Source organism: Ornithorhynchus anatinus, chromosome 11, assembly GCF_004115215.2.
Source record: "Ornithorhynchus anatinus isolate Pmale09 chromosome 11, mOrnAna1.pri.v4, whole genome shotgun sequence".
Taxonomy (NCBI): Eukaryota; Metazoa; Chordata; class Mammalia; order Monotremata; family Ornithorhynchidae; genus Ornithorhynchus; species Ornithorhynchus anatinus.
In genome coordinates, this window is record NC_041738.1 from 32,881,790 (window position 1) to 32,904,268 (window position 22,479).

At 44.6% G+C, this 22,479-nt stretch overlaps 1 protein-coding gene across 1 annotated transcript; it reads right to left on the bottom strand.

Moving 5' to 3' along the window:
* Positions 1–2,268: 2,268 nt before the first annotated feature.
* On the bottom strand, positions 2,269–21,979 carry LOC100079382 (liver carboxylesterase 1). The gene is made up of 14 exons (XM_029076003.2): positions 21,710–21,979; positions 17,991–18,195; positions 16,191–16,335; positions 14,671–14,804; positions 13,860–14,013; positions 13,362–13,466; positions 12,296–12,400; positions 10,932–10,970; positions 8,780–8,920; positions 6,793–6,873; positions 5,547–5,694; positions 3,673–3,804; positions 2,984–3,056; positions 2,269–2,871 (listed from the first exon to the last, which is right to left on the bottom strand). The coding sequence occupies exons 1-14, from the start codon at positions 21,777–21,779 to the stop codon at positions 2,694–2,696; spliced, it is 1,710 nt and encodes a 569-aa protein (XP_028931836.1). The 5' UTR covers positions 21,780–21,979; the 3' UTR covers positions 2,269–2,693.
* Between the last annotated feature and the right edge of the window lie 500 nt (positions 21,980–22,479).

A 22,479-nucleotide genomic window follows, 5' to 3' on the forward strand; every position in this document is an offset into this window, starting at 1 on the left:
ACTATTTTTGTTAGGGGGACCTTAATTGGTTCTCACAGTCATTATGTTTTACAGTGGGGTTCTTTCAAATTTTGTCAATTCATTTCTGATTCTTTAACTGGAATATGAACAATCTACTTTAAAGGAGTAGAGGGCAGTTTCTCCTTTCAGGAAGGGTTAAAGAAAGAAGCAGCATGACCTAATGGAATGACACACTAATCACATTTCATGGAGTGTCTCCTTTCAGGAAAGGTTAAAGTAAGAAGCAACATAGCCTACTGGAACGAGCACAGGCCTGGAAGTCAGATCATCTGGGTTCTAAACTTGGGCCCCCCCACTAGTCTGCTGTGTGATTTAGGACAAGTCACTTAATTTCTCTGTGCCTCAATTTCTCCATCTGGAATATGGAGATTCAATACCTGTCCTTACCACTTAGACTGTGAGCTCCATAAAGGACAAGGATTTTGGCTTTTTTTTTAGTATTTGCTAAGCACTTACTATGTGCCAAGTGCAGGGATAGATACAAGATAATCAGGTTGTACCCAATCCCCAACCCACACAGGACTCTTACAGATTGGGTGATCTGGTCAATATGTTTCTACCCCAGCCCTTAGAACAGTGCTCAGCATTAATCAAATACTACTAAATATTATTATAATTGACAAGATTCCAAACCCTGGCTGACACTCTTGAAGCAAAACTGGAACTTCACTGTACAGCACACAGGAAACCTTTTTCTTCTAGCCCCCACATTTTTGACTGCCTTGCCCCTATAATACCTTCTTTTGTTCTCATTTCATCTTGGGCCCTGCCTACTCTGGTATTTATATACAGTGGTGTTTGCAGTTGTTTCTTGTTATTTGGATTGTACTCCAAAGACGGGTTTCGTCTTACATGACTAGGCATTATTGAGATTCCGTGTCCCACGCAACACACTCATGCTCAGCATCAGGTGCCAAGGCAGGGGACGCTGACACTGAGAAGAAAAATATCCACTGTGGAAGGCATCCAATGCTCCACCCGAACCAGTCACCGAAAACCCAACAGTCCTGTAGAAAATCGCCCGAATGGCCATGCTTTTTCAGTATTTGGATTTGCCGTGGCAAAGTAGGAATATTGATTTGCATCTGAGATATGATTACAGGCATATTATCCAACAGAAAGGGAAGTCTCTTCTTCTTCATGCTTCTTTGCTAGGATCATAGCTGCCCAAGTCAGATAGTCTATATATGTAATGGTAGTTAAGACACACTCAAATGGAACTGAGGGAGACAAAGACTTACCAAGCAGAGGCCTCCCGGCATCCCCCCACCCTGTTCTGGTTGACTGGCAGGAAGAACTGTTCCTTTGGTCCACATTCTCTGAATCGCTGCTTATCGAATTGGCAGTATATACTGACTAACTACACAGAGACACATTACAGTTTATCCACGGCCCTACCACATCCGGTCAGAGCTGCTGAGGTTAGGGGACAGTGCGGGATCAATATAGAAGCAGCATATGGTATCAAAATAAAGGTGCTTTACTTGAGGACCAGGCTCTCAGAGAGAGCACATCTCCAGACTGGCCCAGTGAAGATATCCCCATTTTATTCACCATCCCTTCTGTGTCATCTGTTCCTCCTAAGCATTTTGAGGAACAAATCAAATAGAATTGATTGATTGTGGGTCAAGCATGACTGTTGTGACCAAGCAGATGCATACCTATGAAAAGCAGCATGGCTCAGTGGAAACAGCCCGGGCTTGGGAGTCAGAGGTCATGAGTTTGAATCCCAGCTCTGCCACCTGTCAGCTGTGTGACTGTGGGCAAGTCACTTAACTCCTCTGGGCCTCAGTTACCTCATCTGTAAAATGGGGATTAACTGTGAGCTTCACATGGGACAACCCGATTACCCTGTATCTACCCCAGCGCTTAGAACAGTGCCCTGGACATAGTAAGCGCTTAACAAATACCAACATTATTATAAGTGTGTGACCCTACACCCCGGTGGGCTCACAAGATGAGGCATGTTGACAGAGTCAGCTCTCCATTATTATTATCTTATTATGGGGGGAATCAAGATTAAAAGAGTAAAGGGGAAGTACGGAGCTCATTTCTGCAGTACCAGCTGCCTAAGAATTACATTTCTCAGAGGCCAGAAGCCACATTTCCCAGAATCCTCTGGGAATGAGGCCCAGCGAGCAAGCCGGAACAGCAATGGCATTCAGGAGAAGAGCTGCCTTTTCGTTCCAGCCTTGGGCCCCAGAGACCTGATGTCTGCCCTCCTTGTATAAATAAGGAAATTGGTCATCAGTTAATGGAAGTTCGTGCTTTAATTGTGATTTTAATAATTAACCAACTATAACCATTTAGTTCTATATCTACTATATTGTAGTTTCCCAAGTGCTTAATACATTGCACACAGTGATTGCTCAACAAATACAACTGATTTACTGATCTAACTGTTCCCCTTTTCTCTCCACGAAAAATTAACCAAGCTTCTGTTTCAGGGCTCCAAGTGTTTTGAAATGTCTGAAGGTACTGTGGCTGCACTCTCTTGGCAGATCATCTCTCAATGACTAGCCAATGGGCCGGACTGTAGTTGCCGTCTTGGGATTCGGAACCTTGATCTAAGATCATTTCAGAATTTGGTGTTCAAACCATACCAGGATATTACAAACACACTTTACATTCATTTCAAACTGGGCTCCACCTGACCTCATGACCTGGTCAGCTTATAACTCAGTGCGCCTTTTCTTCACCCCCGAGTGGTCCTCCCTCATGATCTTGGTCCAGAACGCCACTCGCTTGTCCTTCAGTTTTTCTCCCACCTTCTGAGTGAGCCCAATCTGCAGGTACTCTTCTCTCTGGTCATAGGCAGGCCAGGTCACCAGCCCTTCCCCGTTGGGGTTTCTGGATACAGAGTTGAGAGGAGAAATCATCAGTTAATCATGGTGCTGATAGGAAGTCTCATGGAGGCTCACGTCACGATACTCTGGAGTTTCCCGTCTGCCCCCAGCCTTACCCATTCCGAGCAAAGTTGGACCAATATTTCATCACTGTCCTGCTGAGTTTGCTCTCCTCCACCGAGGCACCACCTAAGGATGAGACCAGGAAGTCTGACACCATTCCTGGATCAACTCTTATCATTTGGGGAGGGGAGGGGTGAGGGGAAATGGGAACTTAATCTTAAGGTTGCGCCATTCCAATTCAGCCCTAGAATGAGATTTCTCACCCAAAACACACTCTGAATATTCAGGGCTGGCTTCTGAGTAACCAAAGTTCATCAGTTTTAATTCTGAAGATATATGATGGATCTTATACTTCATCCTAGGACCTTTCAACATGAAGACAGGACCTGGATACAGGGCAGAGCTATAGGATTATGTGCCAGCATGGTTTTAGACTGACCCTGAAAGGTGGTAAACATACAGGAGAATAAGAGAGAAGTCACAGAGAGCTAAGTCGATTCAAGTCCCTCAACATGATTTGGTTATTTAGGGACACCTCTGTAATTGGCCTACGGGTCATTTGCCTTATTTGCTGCTATCAGGGACAGGGGTGATTTTGACACAAGAGACCTCGCATTTGACTCAAAGAATTGCCTTGCTCGAGTTCCTCCGTTGCGTTCTGATTATGCTGGATTGCGTTGAGTGAGCCCAAGGACACAGGTAGGGACAATTTCACGAGGATTCCACGGCTAGGATATGTCACCTTTTAAAAACGGGCCTCCAAAGACAAAGTTCAACTCATCTCCATGGTCAGCCTGGACGTAATCTGGCTTAAGTCCCATAGATGAACTAGGCCGATGCTGATATTCATACATGTAGGTAGGGGCGCCGGAAGCTGCCGGTAAAGAAGACGGAGACGAATTCAGGCTCCAAAATGCATCCCATGCCCTCAATGAAAAGGGAGCAGAATTTTGGGAGCAGATATCCAGACCTGGGGATTGGGGCCGGCATTCCCACTCCATTTCATGGTAGGGGTGTGGGAAAGTGGGGTTGAGGGTCAACTCCTCTCCATGATGGGTGCTGTGGGATTGAAGCCATCAGTGTTGACTTCTCATTTTGGGGGGCAGACACAGAACCACGGTTAACTGGCTCATCTCTTGGGGCGATCTGGGAGCTGACTGGAGGTGGATACATGACACCAGGGCAGCTCTGTTTTTCTAGCTGTTCTCCATGAGGGTTCTTGCAGGTCCCTGGCCCTGCCATACAATGTGGCAGGGGCTCCTTAGTGAACCTGGGCTCCTCTTACTCTGAGCCTGTCCATAGAGCTTGGCTGGACTCCTCTCACCTCAAGCTTGGCCTGAGAGGTTAGCTAGACTCCTTTGACCCATGCAGGGATCCTTGTACCCCTACTGTGTTCCAGCCCAGGAAGAGTCTTTCTAATCATTACTTGCCCACACTTCACTCTGCTGCCCAGATCATTTTCTAAAAAATCAGTCAGTCCATGTTTCCCCACTCCTTTAAAGCACCAAACAGAAACTCCTTATTTCAGCTTTAAAGCACTCTATCACCTTGCCCCCTTCTATCTTACCTCTCTGATTTCTTACTAAGAAATTCAGTATGCTCACTTCACTCCTCTAACGCCAACCTAATCACTAAACCTTGATTTCATCTATCTTGCTGCCAACTTCTGGCCCACATCCTGCCTTTTTATATCTAAAAGACCATCACTCTCCCGACCTGCAAAGCCTTCTTAAAATTACAACTTCTCCAAGAGGCCTTCCCTGAATAAGCCCTCATTTCCCCTACTCCCTTTCCTTTTTGCACTGTCCTTGCACCTGGGTCTTTGCTCTTCGCTCTCATCTGTAAAATGGGGATTGAGTCTGTGAGCCTCACGTAGTACAGGGTCTGTGTCCAACCCAATTTGCTTGTATCCACCCCAGCGCTTAGTACAGTGGCTGGCACATAGTAAGTGCTTAACAAATACCACAATTATTATATCATTATTATTATTAATTCACCCCACCCTCAGCCTCACAGCATTTATGTACATATCTGTAATTAGTTATATTAATGTCTGCTACTGCTCTAGACTGTAAACTCACTGTGGACAGGGAACATGTCTATCCACTCTGTTATACTTTACTCTCCCAAGCACTTAGTACAGTGCTCTGCAAACAGAAGGCACTCAATAAATGATTGATTAACTGATTAAACACCTGCTAGACTCCGGAACCAGCTTGGGCCTTCTCTTTTCTCTGGATGGCATCTTTCTGCACCTTCACTGGGACATGAGAGGAAGGGATTTTGGCCTTAGCATCCACGCTTCCTAGAAGCCCCTTCCACCCCTCAAGTGTGCCCTTGCACTCAGAAGGAAAAGTTTGCATTTAAGGAGCAGGAATAAAGTTACCTCTCCTTAGAACTTCAGATACATGAGCTTGAAAACCAGACAGAGTTGGGGGAGATCATGAGCCTGATTGTGTTTAAACTGATGTTCAGTTTTATGTTCGGTCTGAAAGTAACACGCTTATTACGGAGATCAAATAAAAGAACTCAGCTTTGCCTCTTCCTTAAGTGGAAGAGTTAGGGTTGGCCTGAGTTTGCAACCGTTCTTCTCCCACATATTAGCCAGATGCTCACCTCTGTGGAAACGGGCTGTTCGAACAGACGGGATACCGAAAATCAGGTCACCCAACATGTCGAGGAACAGGAGTTTATTTCTGGCAGGGTCATCTGTGACTCCAAGATATTCCTCAACTACAGCAGGCACACGGTCCTTAGAGATGTTCTAGTATGATCAGGGAAGAAGCCATTCCAGGAAAATGAACAACAGAGTATAGAGTGCTTTCCCCCTTCCATATTCTGGATCAATTTCTGGCTATTTCCTTAGATAAGAGTGAATTCTACCAGATGTGGAGAGCACAGAGGAAATCCATTCTCTAGCAAAAAAGAATTTTTCATATTTCCCAAAAAGAAATCTCTCATTAAAGATTTCCTCATGAAAATCTGTTCTCTCTCCATGGCTGGAAGCAGCCCCACAGATTCTAAATGTCTGCGATTTTTTCAAACCTTCTGCCACCACAGTGACCAGCTGACGCAAGGCGGCTGGAAGACGGGAGCCCGCCGTGGAGTAGGGCAGCAGTTGAAGAAGACAAAATCAGGCACCACAGCAGTCGCTGGCTACCTGCTGGCCCGCAGAGGCTACTAAGTCAGCTGCAGTTTCTCTTCTTTCTCCTGCCACTGCTGGCTCTGTGTTTGTGTGCATAATTGCGTTGTCTGCCTGGTTGAGTATGTGTGCTTGTCACTCTTGATTCTATACCTATTTCTTAGCTCACACTCTTCTTTCTGTTTCTCAGTGCCTGTCTCAGTTTCTTTTACCTGCCCTCACTCCAGATTTAATGAATGATGGAGTTTTAACCCCTCCCAATTCAGGACAGTGGACTGGGTACTGGCTTGGGTCTGGAGCGATTAAGGAGAATGTCAGCTCATAGCTAGCTTGATAAAATGGAGAGAAAAAGATTAATAAGTAAAAGACCCTGGAGGCTGAAGGATATAGCGTAGCAGTATGGTGTAGCGGATAAAGCCAGGGCCTGTGAGTCAGAAGGTCATGGGATCTAATCTCGGCTCTGCAACTTGTCTGCTGTGTGATCTTGGGCAAGTCACTTCAATTCTCTGGGCTCAGTTGCCTCATCTGCCAAGTAGGGATTGAGACTGTGAGCCCCCTGTGGGTCAGGGACTGTGTCTAATAAGATATTTACTTGTAGCCACCCCGGCGCCTAGTACAGTGCCTGACACATAGTAAGTGCTTAACAAATAGCATAATTATTATTAACCCCAGAGAGGTGTCTTAGTATGGTATGAGACTGGATCAGACCTAAATCCTCACCGTGAGAGGGAATGAACTCCACAGTAACGAGGATACTGAGTCCCGGTCTAGCTGGTTCTCAGAGAGAGGATACTGCATCATCTGGAGAGAAAAATCAATTGAAAAAAATTAGAAACCAAAAATAACAGCCTGACACCTAGATTTAGAGTGGTGACTTTTTTTACTTGCTCTTACATAACAGAACAAGATTTTCTCATAAATTAGGTTCATCTAGACTTTAAAAAAATTTCCTGGCAGAACACTGAAATCTGATAGATAACAAAAATCCAGCACTATGAAAACAACAATGTTTCCCAGACTAAAGTGGCATTGGTTTAAAAGCTAATAAGATCTCAGGTTCACATTGACTAAACATGAGAGGGAGGATCACCATTGGCTGGACACCATTCATTCATTCATTTATTCATTCATTCATTCAATTGTATTTCTTGAGTGCTTACTGTGTAAAGAGCTCTGTACTAAGTGCTTGGGAGATAACAAAATTACCATAAACATATACATTCGTTGCCCATGAGCTCACAGTCTAAAGGACTTACATGGACCTAGTCACTTGGGGAAAGGTTCCTAATTGATCAAACAATTAATCAATGGCACTTATTGAGTGCTTACTCTGAGAAGATATTTTATATTCACCCAACTCCCAATTCCACAGCACTTATGGGCATATCTTTAAATTATATATTAATAATTATTTATTCTTATTAGTGGCTGTTTCCCCCTCTAGACTGTAAGCTCCTTATGGGCAGGGAATGTGTTTTTAAGTCTATTGTATTGTACTCTCCCAACCGTTTAGTACAGTGCTCTGCACATAGTAAGTGCCCAATAAATACCACTGATTGATTGATTGTAGAGCACTGTACTAGGCTCTTGAGAGAGTATATTACAACACAGTTGGTAGACAAGTTCCCTGCCCAAAATGAGCTTACCACCTAATAGAGCACGAGCCTGGGAGTCAGAAGGACCTGGGTTCTAATCTGACTCCACCACATGTGGTGTGTGACTATGGGCAAGTACTTTACTTTTCTGTGCCTCAGCAACCTCATCTGTAAAATGGGGATGAAGATTGTGAGCCCCATGTGGGACAGGGACTGTGTCCAACCCAATTACCTTGTATCAATCCCAGTGCTTGCGCCTCACACATAGTAAGTACTTAACAAATACACAATCATTATTATTATTATTACTATTATTAATAATGGATAGGAAGGTTTGAACCCAGGGTCTCTTCTTGGGAACTCATCCTTGTCACAGGACTGTGTGGTGCCCGAGATGCAGGTGCTAAGCACTTTCCTGAAACTTTCACTATCAGCATATGCAATATTTCAAAGTGGGGCCTGGATGCAATTGTGGAAATTCAACAAGCATTAGACGCAATGGGGCTAGAGGTTTCAGGAGAGAGTTGTCGTCCCAGTGAAAGGAACACATTAAGGTCATTGATTTGGAGGACATGGATAAACTCCTCTGGGAAAACAAAATGCAGAAGCACAGCACTGAAATCTTGCAGCTAAGGGATTAAAGGACTGAGTTCAATCGAAATGTCTTTCTGACGAGCCCCATATGGGACTGGCACTGTTTCCAACCTAATTAACCCCAGTGCTTAGAATAGTGTCTGACACAGAGTAAGCACTTAAATACTATAAAAAACAACTATGGTATTTGTTAAATGCTTAATATATGCCAGGTACTGTACTGAGCATTAGGGTAGATACAAGATAATCAGGTTCCACATGGGATTCACAGAATAAGCAGGTGGGAGAACAGGTATTGAATCCCTATTTTGCAGATGAGGGAACTGAGGCACCGAGAAGTTAAATGACTTGCCCAAGGTCCCACAGCAGGTAAGTGACAGAGCTGGGATTAGAACCCAGGTCCTTTGACTCCTAGGCCCCTGCTTTCTCCACTAGGCAACACTGCTTCAGGGGTATTTACTGAGCACTTACTGGGTGCAGAGCACCGTATTAAACATAAGAAATCAAAATTCTCTCACAGTTGGAAGTAGCCAGCCGAATTCATTATTATTTATTCCGATGATATAGGGAACAGGATTGAATTTCTTTTCAGCCAGTAGCTCTTCAGGACTCTTGGGGAAAAATACTCCATCCACAACTGCAGCCACAAATAGGGTGCTCTGGAGGTAAAGAGCAGAGTCACTTTCTATTTATCCATCATGCCTCCCACTCCCACCCCTACCCCCACCCCTGCCCCATCCCCAACCCCCGAGACAGAAACTGCAAGATTTGGGGCAAAGACTGGAGAATGGCTCTAGTACTTAACGACCCTTTCCTTCTTTCCATCTAAGGGAAAGGAGACTTTAAGGACAATCGGCGATTTTGATTTGATATTGACCATCCCCTCAGACACATATGAATTCAGAGTGACATATATGAGGACAAAGACATTGATTCAGGTACCCTGACTCCTTAAGCATATTATTATTATTACGATTATTATGGTATTTGCTAAGTGCTTACTATGTGTTCTAAGCACTAGAGTAGACAGAGTTAATCAACAACTCAACTGGTAATTGCTTACTACCAAATACTGACACAATCCTAGGATTCCTTGGAAAGAGGAAGGTGATGGAGAGATGGAATTGAAGTTTTTCTAGGTTGTTGAATGGAAGCAGTTCTTTGGTCATCAGGGATTTCTCACGTCTTTCCCACTCAATTTCTGCCGGACAGTGAGTAACCTCTGCCTTTACAATTCACCTAGATAACAAGCTCTCAAGCTACTGAGATTCCAGACCTTAAAGAAAACTGGTTTCTTCATTACCTGAAATTGACATCCTCCCTCTGTATTACACTGTTCACTCCTGAGCCCCATCCCCAGTAGGTGCTCAATTACTTCTCTAGATAATGATCATCATCAGTGGTATTAACCGAGCCCTTAATAATAATATGTGTACAGAGTACTGTACTAAGCATTTGGGAGAGTAGAATACAAGGAAGTTGGTAGACCCCTACCCTGCCCACAGTGAGCTTAGAGTCTAGAGGATGATAATGATAATGCTACAAGAGTAGGCGGAATTGTTTAGACAGGCACAAGGCTTTGCTTGTGAAGTTTTACTAATGACTGGAAGCTTGTGGTGGGCAGCGAATGTGTCTGTTATATTGTTGTGTCATACTCTCCCAAGCGTTTAGTTTAGTACCCTATAAACAGTAAGCACTCAATATATAGGACAGATAGATGGGTTTCTAAACCCATGGGGTTAAATGGGGAGGGTCTGGTCAGTGGCCTGGCGATTGTGGGTTGCTACTGATGCCTCCCCTGAGGTGGATGGGGCATGGGAGGAGAGGGGCACGGGTTTGCGCCTTACAGGTCAGTGGTCCCTTCTCCCCCAACACTCAACCACTTCTGTTCCATCATCATGGCCATCACCTATCTGCTTCCCCCCACCTCTGCCCCAACTTGGGCTAGGGCCCGGGACCAGGAGCTCGCCTAGGTTGGAGAATCTAATTTCCAAAGAAGGGTGGGTTGTGACAATGTCAGAAAACCAAGGGGCCACTAATTTGCAATGGCTGTTAGCTGGTGGGGAAAAAATTGTTTGCTCTGCACTGAACCTGAGGGGAAGAGATCTCGAACCTCAGCTAAACAGAGAGCACAGGCTCTGCACAGAGTCCATCAATCATTAACTCAAACAAAAATAGCCAATAGTTTTCTATTTCATTTACTCTGAGCCACAAACATTGGGTATGGAGTAATAGTAGGAGGCTGACAAGGTCGGTGGAGTTAACCAATTGATTGTAGGCTCTTGGGCAGTGCCTGGTTTATTTCCTAGGAAGAAGGTATATTGTCCTTCCAGGAAGATGGTCTGTTAACTCCCTCCACATTCCATAGGTTGGTGTCAATCAGCCATGCCAGGTTCAGCTAGCAGGCAATGGAAAGCTTCCTCCTCTAAGGGGACTGAAGGAGTGGGTTTTATGGAGTCAAAAATCTCTGGGAGCAAGGTGAGCTGGAGTGCAGGGACACAGAACGAAGCAGTATAGGTGGGCATGAACCATTCCTGTCTCTACTGAACTATAGTACAGTGCTCTGCACACAGTACTCACTCAATAAATACAGTTGAAAGAATAAATGAATGAACTCCAGCTGGAAGCATCTGGAGCTCAAACTTGTGATTGAGAAACAAGCAAACTTACCTTTGTGGGCTCTCCCTGAAAGTCTAATTTGAATAAATCCTGCCATGCAAAACAAAACCAAGAGTGGATGAGAGAGCTTACTAGTTAGAGGCTTGAGTTTCTTCTCCCACCTGCCAGATTTGTTTCAATCCCATGGTGCCAATCTAAATTACACACAAGGGTCAGTCGGTCTCCTCCCCCACTGTTCTCCCCCTTCACTTTTGTGTTGTTTTTTTTGATGGAATCTGTAAAGTGCTTATTATGTGCTAAGCACTGTGCTAAGCAGTGGGGTAGATAAGAGAGGATCAGATTGGACAGCGGTTCTGTCCCACAAGGGGCTCACAATCTAAGTAGGAGGGAAAACAGATACCAAGTCCCCCTTTTACAGATGAGGAAACTGAGGTACAGAGAAGTTAAATGACTTGCCCCAGGTCACACATGGCAGGAAAGTGCCGAGTTGGGATTAGAACCCAGGTCCTCGGTCTCCAGGACTGTGGTCTTTCTGCTAGGCCTTGCTACCTTCCCCCCATCTGCATCAAAACCGGTTAGAACAAGGGTGGAAGGCTGTCACAATAAGGTGGGGATCACTTCTACTCCAGATCAATCACCGGAGTGTCATCGGAGGCTGACTCTTTTCTGCCTTCTTAGGGGTCTCAGCCGGAAGCAGGAGGAGGGGCCCCCACAGCCGAAATTCTTTGAAATGAACCTGATTTTGAACTACGTGCCCTAGGATGGAAACACTGGAGGCAAGATCGACATTTGGAGATAACAGAGCACTTTCATTTGACTCACCCCACACTCCTGGCTGACGGGGGCCCCGAATCCCTGTCACAGATAACTTGCAAATGGGTCTAGAATGGACCCATAAATGGACACCCCATTTTACAGCTGAAAAAACCAGCTGGGGTTTAGGTGACCCAACCCTCCCTAAAGGATTACCAAAAGCTTTTGGTTTTTTTTTCCAGTTTTCACTACAAGGGACTTAGGGTCTTCTCCATGACCCAAGAAGGTCTAACAATTATCAGTTTTCCCCCAGCTTCCTGAAGTTTCCCCATTGTAGTCCCCAGAATTATTTAGTTCTTCATGTGTTGAAGTACTATTACATCTTCTCTAGGGAGAAAAAAAAGCTCCTTTTATTTGGATGGTGGAGAAGGTGGTCTTCAAAGTAACCAGAGCAAATTGGCGGGGAGGGTAACTGTGAACACACTCATATTAAAAAGTAGAATCATTTCCAGTCCCCTGGGCTACATAAGCCAGATCCTGTATGAGGAAATGCTTAACATTCATTAGAGCTTCCTAGCCTGGAGCTGGGACAGATAAAAGTCTTAAGTGACCGCACCTAAGGAAAATCCATTAAAATAGTGGCTGGGAACTATTTGGCCTACCATCTTTATCGTGGTTTCCAGGATCTCCTCCTCCGTCCGTTGCCGCAGACAGTGAACCATGGATGCCGATGTGGTGGTTTTACATCCAGCGACGGTGGCCATTTTCTGTAATCAATGGCCATCATTTGCAACCTGCCACATTTGGTTCATTCTACAGCTTAGCCTTCCGTGGACTCAAACACAAAATTTTTGGCTAGGCCCCATGGTACGTCTGTACCATGAAACATAAGGGTGCACCTCCTCTTCAAAATTAATAATGCCCCAATAGCATCCTAAATATAAGTCTCCAGACACGAATAGGTTATGGGCAATTTTCTAAAGTTAACGTTCTCCAAGTACTGGATAGGTATGCACATTTGTATTCATATATGGAGCACTTATATGTCCAGTTCTGTTAAGAGACCAGAATTTCCACGTTAAGGAAACTCACATTTTAACACTCACCATAGTTGATGTTGTGCAAGAACACACATGCATTTCTTCCAACCCTGAACTGCACTTTTTTGAGACAGGCTAGTATGGTCAGAAGAATATTCCCTAATTCTGCTGTCATTTTCTAGCCAAAATGTAAAATAGAAACACATGCTGTGGCAGAACTGACTGTACATCGTCTCCTTCTTAATGGTATTTATTAAGCACTTTCTGTGAAGCACTGTGCTAAACTCTGGGGAAGATACAAAAGGATCAGATTAGTCTCAATCCTGTGCCACAAAGAGAATCAAAATTTAGGAGGTAAGGAGAGCTGGTGTCTTTTTCCCATTTTCCAGATGTGAAAACTGAAACTCAAGGAGGTAAAGTGACTTGCGCAAGGTCACACACAGCAGGCCAGTGGCAGAGCTGGGACTACAGCCCCAAAGTCCTAATTTTACATGTAATTACACCACTCCTGGGTCTCCTTAAAAATTGACGATGTTCTGGACCCACTGTCTTGGGCATCTGGCCCTTTGTCTTGCTAGGTTCGGGAGTAGAACTAAACAAGTCTGTTATGGTTAATACTCCGGAGGATGAATCCTATAAGATACAAAAAAAAAAGGATTCTCAAGTGGTTCAAACTCAGAAAACCTACTTTTGCTACTGGTTTAATGTTACGGTTAAACAAAACAGGTAGGAGGACGGAGCCGCTCTCGGAAATAGCCCGGTGGAAGAGGTTCTTGGCCAGAGGAGACAAAACCTGGGGTAATATGGGAAGAAAGCGACATGTGAGTTTAGGACAAAGACTGCGGTTTGATCACTGCAGTTTGAATCCACACAGAATAGCCTTGGACATGTTCATTAACAATTTCCCACTCTCACACACCCTTACTAGCCTGTCCTCCCTCTGGGGAGTTAGTGACAGTAAAATGAATGACCTCAGTCGTTCAGATTATTACTGGTGGTCCTGGATGAGTAGTTGATTGGCTATTTCCAACATCCCTTGGTGCTATTTGGTTGACTTCCGAAACGTACAAAAGCTGCTCTTTTCCACCTTCGAGTCCTGCTTGCATAATCGTGATCTGGTTAATTTCTGCAAAAATGCTGAGATGTGAGCAGACATTTTCTAAATTGTTAGGCCCTGAAAACTTACAAGAGCAGAAACGCTGACAGCTCCAGCAGATTCCCCAAAGATAGTCACCAAGTCTGGGTCTCCTCCAAAATTGGCAATGTTCTCCTGGACCCACTGCAAGGCTGCCACTTGGTCCAGATAGCCCCAGTTCCCTTGAGCATGTTCATCTCCAGTGCTGAAGGTCAGGCCAGGAGTAAGGAGAAAGGAGAGAGGAGAGAGGAAGGAGGATGCAGAGAGCAGCCTGGTATTTTAGGGCAAGTGGTATCACTTGATCAGTGGTATTTATTGAGCTTTTACTATGTGCAGAATCAGCACTTGGGAGAGTACAATACAAGAGAATTAGTGAACATGATCCCCGCTCTTAACAAGTGGACAGTCTAAAGACGCAGGATCCCTGAAATCAAGGGATGGGACCAACCTGTACCTGAGCAGAAATGTTGGTGGTGTTGAAATACAAATGTGGAACAGCTTAACCCGACACAAATAAATCGTACTCACCACTTTGTTGTCCATATCACTGCCCCTCAGTTCTCCCCACTCCCAACGAGGCCAATCCTATTTTCCAAATGCAGGGGAAGGCATGCTTGACTATCTCATTTGTCCATTAACTTCTATGTACTCTCTCACCTCAAGTGGAGACAGTTGACACTCTCCAGTCTGGAAAATGACCCTTGTGGGTAGCCAGAGAGTCTAGTTTTAAGGATGATTTCAAGCTTTCTACTATTAAGAAAGGGATTAATACATGTAGGTTCTAATGTGGAGCCTTACCTCAACCCTCTAAGGATGCTCAAAAAGCATGAACTCACTTGATTTAAATGATTTAAGGGTTTACCTGAAGAATCCAAAGATGCCCAGTCGGTACTGAATGGTCACCACCACCACATTCTCAAAGGCAGATAACACTAAGCCATCATAGGTTGAAGCTCCACCCACCACTAAACCCCCTCCGTGGATCCACACCATCACCTGCACAGAGAAGAAACAGTCTTCTTAGTCACCACCCATAGTCTGTCTCTGGGAAAATATGAAATCTCAAAAGGTGCAGAATCCCGCCAGTTTGGGTGTAGCTTTGCCTCTGCTTTGCCAGCTTAGTTCATAGAGCAACGTCCTGGGAGTCAAAAGGACCTGGATTCTAATCCCGGCTCTGCCACTTGTCCACTGTGTGACCTTTTGCAGGTCTCTTCACTCCTCCGGGCCCTCAGTTACCTCACCTATAAAATGGGGATTAAGACTGTGAGGCCCCATCTGGAATCTGTCTAACCCTATTTGTTTGTATCCATCCCAGGGCTTAGTACAGTGCCTGGCACAAGGTCAGTGCTTAACAAATGCCACAGTTATTATTATTAGAGTGTTAAGTCTGACTCATGCTGTTGTAGCTTTGGCATAAAGGGTTGGGCATAGAATTAGTCTGAAGGGTTCCAGGTTGTCATTCAGGTTGTGGGTGGAAGGAGGAGAGAAAGCTCCTATTTCATCATGGATTGGGGTTAAATGTGAAACACTGGCACTGAGAACTGAAACTGGGACTCAAGTGACTCAAGGTCTCCACATCCCTGGGCCAAGGTGGGGGTCACTTTTCTCCTCCCTCACTGACACAAACCCCCCTGCCCCCCAGGAGGGCAACTAGGGCAGAAACTCCCCTAACCCTAGTCTGAACTTTGGGAAGGATAATAATTACGGTATTTGTTAAGCGCTTACTATGGGCAATATACTGTTCTAAGCACTGAGCACTGTCCTAAGCGCTGGTGTTTCCTCAAGGATGTTTGCCTGCAGCGGTGGGCTCCTAAAGACCGACACCACCGAGTAGTGTTTCACTGATATAGTTTACAGTTGATATTTTTGATGGTTGAATTTTAACTTGTTTTCACTGTGGTTAGATTACATTCTCATTGTTCTGGGTGTTTGTCCTGTCCTTTCTTGGACTGACAACCTGCTGTGGAGCAGGGACCTGTCTAAATTATATTTTTGTGTATTTTCAGCAGGGCTTAGTTCGTAATTTGCCCATTGTAAGTACTTAATAAATGGATGTAAGTAGTAGTAATGAGCATAGAACAATCTTTTCGTTATATAAGGAAATAGTCCCTTTCTAATTGCTTTTGTCTATAAATTATTTATTCTCAATATCAGTGTCTCCATTTCATAATTGCAAATACTGAGGCCCAGAGATTGGGAGCTTCCCTCATATCAGTCCATCTGGGAGTGATGGCATCAGGACAGACCGAAGAGTCACACTCTTAGTTTTGAATTGACAACAGATTCATAGTCCTTTGTTCTCCTCCTGAAGATTTAACAATTAAATTAGAGGACAATGAATTGTTCGAGGGATAATAGGCAGAGAGCAAATGGTTGCCTTACTGGAAACTTGGTGCTCTTTGTCAGGTCAGCTGGAGTGTAAATATTGAGGTACAAGCAGTCTTCTGAAAATGTGAGGGAGATATTTTCTTTTCTGTTTGTGAAAAGGTCTGACAGCACCTGGCCGTTAACTGGCTCTTGAATGCACCTGAATTGATGAAAATGAGAAAAGAATCATTACTGACTCTCCAAAGATTAGGGATATCCATCCTGGATTCTTACATTCATCATGATAAAGTTGCTTTTTGTTAGCACAGTTAGGTTTTTCTTTTCAGGTTGACATTTTCCTCTCCAATTTTATAAAGGGGTCAAATCGCCCTTGGTTTAGAAACAGTAGAGTTAGAAGTTCATTCAGTCCTATTTATTAAGTGCTTACTGAGTGCAGAGCACTGTGCTAAGCACTTGGGGTTGGGGTGCACTTTTCCCAGTGGTACAAATAATAGGAATGAGAGCTAATGAAAAGAAAGAGGACATATACGTTAGGAAGAGAACAGTCGTGGTGCAGAAGGGATGTGCTGAAGGGTTTCTGGAGAGATTGGCTAAGGAGCCAACACGCACAATTGAACCGACCTGACCCATGGCTATCCAGAGAAACGCTGGGAGTCCGGCCAGGCCACGAGTGTCAGGATGGAGGGGAGGGTCCAGTGAGGAGATGTTCCACTGAGGAACTGTGTAGCTGCCAATGCCACCACTGCCATCACCATATTTCCCAAGTAAACTCCAGCCCGGACTGTGTTTGGTCCTTCCCGAGGCCTTCCTGGTCTTTTCCAGCTTAGTCTCCCTTTTCTCTCACCTTCGTGACCTGCCCCATCTGGCCTTACCTCTATATCCCAAGGAGAGAGCTCCAGGACGGACAGGGTGGCTACCTAAGAACCAGGAGAAGGAACCAGAGGGCGGAGGAGGGGAGGAGGACGGCTCCCTGACCCGCTTTAGAGATGTGGGTTTTCCTTTACCCAACCCTTGAATACCTGCAGCCAATTTATAAGTTGAACCATGTGAGGAGACTTTAGGGTTAGGTATGGGCAGAGAGTCTACGGGTCAGGTCTGAATTCAAAATAGAATTCCCACATAAGTGTATTAAGGGCTGGCAGCCGGAGGGATGGCAAAACTGGTTTGTAGAGTCTAGGAAGGGTTTGGCGCTCCGCATTCTGGTTGCTTGGAGCCTGGAGGATGGGAGGGAGGGCCTTGGAGATCAGTGATGAAGATTTTTAAAGGTGACCCACTTGGGAACCAAGAAGACATGGGCCACAGATACACAAAACCTAATCAGAGTGATTGTTTGGTGACTTGCAGAGGCACTTGCATGAGCCAGAAACATCCAGCAGAGGCCAAGGGCATTTGTCATTGTGCCAAACAATGGACTCCCAGGGATTTGTCTGATCTGTAATTGCAAATAAATTTCACCACCTCAGAGATGCCAACTTTATTTTCTGAGGCTCAGAGCTCATAGTAGCATTATCACTTATTCCGTTTGGCTGGGGTGTTCAGAAAGCTAGTTCCTTCATGGCCTAGGAACAAACCCTGCAAATTTGTAAGGCTTAGAATGGATTCCCAATCAATACTGGTTGTGATGCTAGTATATACTGGGCATCCATATGATGCAGTGCATTGTACTAGGTGGTTTGTCCAGAATGACAAAGCGGCAGTTTCCCTGCTTAAAATGCTGCTTAAAAACAAGGCAGATGATAGCAAAATATTTACAACTTTTCTTTCCTCTCCTTCCCTCCCTTCATCCCTTCCTCTTTTTCCTCCAGTATGTAGCACTCCATCCCCTGAGGAAACAAGGCAGTCAGTAAGTCTTACATAGGTGGGTAAGAACAGGCTTCCTTCACATAGTTCCAGGGCACAGCTGGTTGTGGGGGAGCGAATCTCAGCTCCCCCAGGGGGGGCTTGGCAAAGGGGATTCCCAGGAAGACCCCGACTGGTTTGTCAATCCCTTGGATGTCCACTCGCTTTCCTTGGACTTTCCCATATTTGGTGTCCACCACGGGTTGCTCCGCATCGTGTTCTGCAAGAAATTTAGAGAAAACAAGTGATTTCCTATTAGTTCAAGTTTTTCTGGAGCCCGAAAGCTTTCATTTCCTCTTCCAAGACTTTTTGCTTGTGCCTTTGGTATGATTTCAGAATTTGAATTTTAAAACCCTAGAGCTGAAGTGGACACAGAAAGGATCATGATCCATTCCTCTGCCTCCAGGCAGGTAAATGTCAAAAGCATGCTGGGTAGGTGGTTTTCCTTTCTTTTCTTTTTTAAGATCTTCAGGGCTCGTGATTTCCCAGCCTTCTCCAGGATCCTGTTCCACTATTTATCCTCACCGATGGGCAGGAAATTCCTTCTTTATGGTTATCTTTTGCTATAATTCTAGACTGTAAGCCTAGCTTCTAGACTGTAAACCAGGTGTGGGCAGGGATTGTCTCTCTTTATTGCTGAATTATACTTTCCAAACATTTAGTACAGTGCTCTGCACATAGTAAGCACTCAATCAAATCGATTGAATGAATGAATGAATAATTCATGCCAATTTTCTCCTGAGGTTCAAGGCAACATTTTCTGGAGACTCATAAATCTCATTGAATTAGGCAGTTTTAGTCAACGTTAAGAGAGACATCTTTGATCTATACCAGGTTTTAGCTACCAGTTGGATTTACCCAGTTTATGTTTCAAATGGTAGTATTTTTTGCCATTGTTTATTGCCTTCCATAATGTCTTAATATGTTTCTAGACAAGTTTGATCATTATGGGGAAAAAAGAGTGAATCCACTATCAATTTAATATTATCTCCTATTGGACACTCATCCAAGGAGCCGACAATGTGGTTTGTAATTGGCAAAGATGATCACTCATGACATCCTTGAGGAAGGTGATGGGATTAGATGTCCTAGTATTTTCCCCATTTTCTGGGGAGGATGGAGGCAAGACAGGATTGAGTATCTATTGAGAAATATAGGCAGCCAATGTGTCTACCAACTCTGTTGTATTGTACTTTCCCCAGGGCTTAGTTCAGAGTTCAGCACATAGAAAGTTCTCAATAAAGACCATTGATGATGAGGTGTGACCAGGTGAGACCCTGAGAGGGGAATAAGTTAATTAGGTTGGACATAGTCCCTGCCTCACATGGGGCTCACAATCTAAGATTTGCATAACTGAAATAGTACAAAAACCATGGAAACCAACAGACAAGGAAAGGGAAAGACTTCCACAGTAGCTTACTCGCTTCTGTCCCTGAGCCAAAAGCCAGGGAAAAGAGAAGACTTCCAGAGCTCCTTACTTGCTTTCTGGCCCCACACTAGCCTTCCTCCGTGACCTCCCTGAATCTTGCAGCCATATTCTCTCTCACCCCTGAGACCTTTAACAGCTGGGTCCAGGGACAAACCCCACCTAAAATTTGGGGAGCTGTCGATAACCAGAGAGTGAGGTCTATCAAGCCTTCTGGCCCCTTTCTCAAACCAGGGATTGTTTGCTGCTCTAGAGTACTGTGGAACCTCCTTGACTGAAAGAACTATGTTGATGTTTTGTTTTTTGGCAACACCCAAAGGTCCAGCGGAGTAACAGAATTTAGGGGGATATACTCAGTGTTACAATCTGCTCTCTGTAAGAGATACAGTATCTCTTACAGAGATACTACCAATCACTCCTATTCTGCCTAGATTACTGCATCAGCCTCCTTGCTGACTTCTCAACCTCCTGCCTCTCCCCACTCCAATCCATACTTCACTTTGCTGCCCGGGTTATCTTTCTACAAAAACATTCAGGGCATGTCACCACCCTCCTCAAAAATCTCCAGTGGTTGCCTATCCACCTCCATATCAAACAAAAACTCCTCACCATTGGCTTTAAAGCACTCCATCACCTTGCTTCTCTCCTACAACCCAGCCCGCACACTTTGTTCCTCTGGTACTAATCTTCTCATTGCCTCGATCTCACCTGCCTCACTGTCGATCCCTAGCCCACGTCCTACCTCTGGCCTGGAATGCCCTCCCTCCTCAAATGCACCAATTCCTCTCTTCCCCTTCAAAGCCTTACTGAAGGAACACCACCTCCGAGAGACCTTCCCAGACTAAGCCCCACTTTTCCTCATCTCCCACTCCCTTCTGCGTTGCCCTGACTTGCTCCCTTTGCTCTTCCCCCTCCCTGCCCCACAGCACTTATGTATGTATCTGTAATTTTATTTATTTATATTGATGTCTGTTTCCTTGTATTGATGTCTGCCTCCTCTCTTCTAGACTGTGAGCTTTTTGGGGGCAGGGGTTGTCTTTATTGCTGTATTGTAATTTCCCAAGAGCTTAGTACAGTGCTCTGGACACAGAAAGTGCTCAATAAATACAATTGAATGAATGAATGAAGTAAGAACATCAGTTTAGTATAGACAGGGAATGCATTATTTCTTAATCTGTACTCCCAAAGTTTCAGAGTATGTCCTAAGTGGCTGGGACTGGAAAACCGAGGAGTGGCAGACATTTTTGCCTAAGGGAAGCCCAGTTGGGAGGCTCTGGTCCATGTGTATATACCTAGATCCTGTGCCTGTTCCCACTCCTGATTCTACCCCAGTCACTAGCTAAGGCCTTAGGCAAGTCGAAGAGGGTGTCAATAACAGAGGAACCACCTCTTCTTGGATTACAGTTTTGCCTACCTTGTCCCCATGGCTACCCCTCTTTATCCTGCCTGGGCCCCAGCCACTCCCTTACCACAAACCCTTGATTCCAAGACTCTCCAATGCAACATCAGCCATTCAGCCTTTCATTCTTTTTTAAATAGTATTTGTTAAGTGCTTACTCTATGTCAGAAACTGTTCTGAGCACTGGGGTAGAAACAAGATAATCAGGTTGGACACAGTCCCCATCCCACATGGAGATCACAGTCTTTATCCCCATTTTATAGATGAGGTAACTGAGGCAGAGAGAGGTTAAGTGACTTGCCCAAAGTCACACAGCAGACAGGTGGCAGATCTGGGACTAGAACCCAGGTCCTTCTGATTTCCAAGCCCATGCTCTATCCACTAGCCCACACTGCCTCCCTATTACAACCTACATATTATTCATATTACACGCTTACAACCTACACTCTTCATATTACAAGGCAATCAAATTGTAGATGCAGGAGTTCTTTGTTGCTTCACTGGTTTTAAGGAGGACCTGATTCATTTCAAAATTGTTTTTCTAGGGTAGTACAGAGGGTTGGCTGAGTCCTGATTAAGCAGGAAATCAATAGGGCCGGTAACAGTGAACTAAAGATTTCTCCAAACTGCCAGACTCCATACATCTTTAAAGTGTTAATAAATATACCCCTTTCCTGTCTGATCAAGCAGTATAAATCATGATGATAATAAAAACAGTGGTATTTGTTAAGTGCTTAACTATTTGGCAGGCCCCATTCTAAGTTCCAGGGGGAGAGGCAGTATAAGCAGAATGGAGAAAATACATATGAAATTAAAAGAGGTTGATTTCAGGGACACGTCGGTTACCGTGCCGTAACTTGTTCAGTGACTCCAGTCTGGCCAACAGGAAAAAGTATCTTATCAACTTACCCTGCGCAGTGAAAGCTGTGAGGGAAGCAGACAGCAGCAGAGAAAACAGCAACCTCCTGGTTGGAGTCATCACGGGCCCAGCTACGAAATGAATGACTGATTTCCCCTGAAGTGGGTGGTGGACAAGGTCTCTTGTTCAAATGCTGTCCAAGTAGGGCATGGATGGAAAATGTAGCAGTTCAGGCAGGTGCCAACGAAGAACAGGTTGATTTCATTCCCCAGATGGGTTTGAGCAGCAGTGGTGAGTGCAGCGAAGTTACACCCATTAATATCTCACCCTCTCCAGTTGCGTGGCCAAATCCAAAATGCTCAGATTACAAATTTAACTGTTAGATTACCAAACACAGTGAGTGTTATGTATTTTTTTTTTTAATTTGTTCAGACTTTAGCCCTCACTGTGATCTGGCAGTTTCTTTTTCACTACAGGTAGGCAATTTACTCATTTCTACTCTTGAATGCATTGAGCTAATATTCTAGTCATAGAGCTTGATGCAAGTAAACCTTTAACAAATGCAATCCTACTACTACTACTGATGATGCACATTTATTATAAATGTGTTATTGCACATTTATTATTATAATTCCCTGACTTAGACCCCATGGATGGTGCCACTTCCTACATAGAAATCTTGTGTGGATTCTTTGGAGGGAACTGTGAGTCCCAGAACTTTTTCACACTTTGTTGGGAGGAATGAGTTGGTCTCGGATTTTACGTTTTCATCGTTGAGTTTGGGGATCTTGCTAAATGTGTGTTCTCTGCTTGACCAATT

What these genes read in the sequence shown, in the direction of transcription:
- LOC100079382 (XM_029076003.2), bottom strand. Translation starts at nt 21,779, where the DNA reads ATGACTCCAACCAGGAGGTTGCTGTTTTCTCTGCTGCTGTCTGCTTCC. An exon ending in CACAGCTTTCACTGCGCAGG is followed by an intron (nt 18,196 to 21,709) that starts GTAAGTTGATAA and finishes AATTTCTTGCAG; the next exon opens with AACACGATGCGGAGCAACCC. An exon ending in GGAGTTCATTCCCTCTCACG is followed by an intron (nt 5,695 to 6,792) that starts GTGAGGATTTAG and finishes TGATCATACTAG; the next exon opens with AACATCTCTAAGGACCGTGT.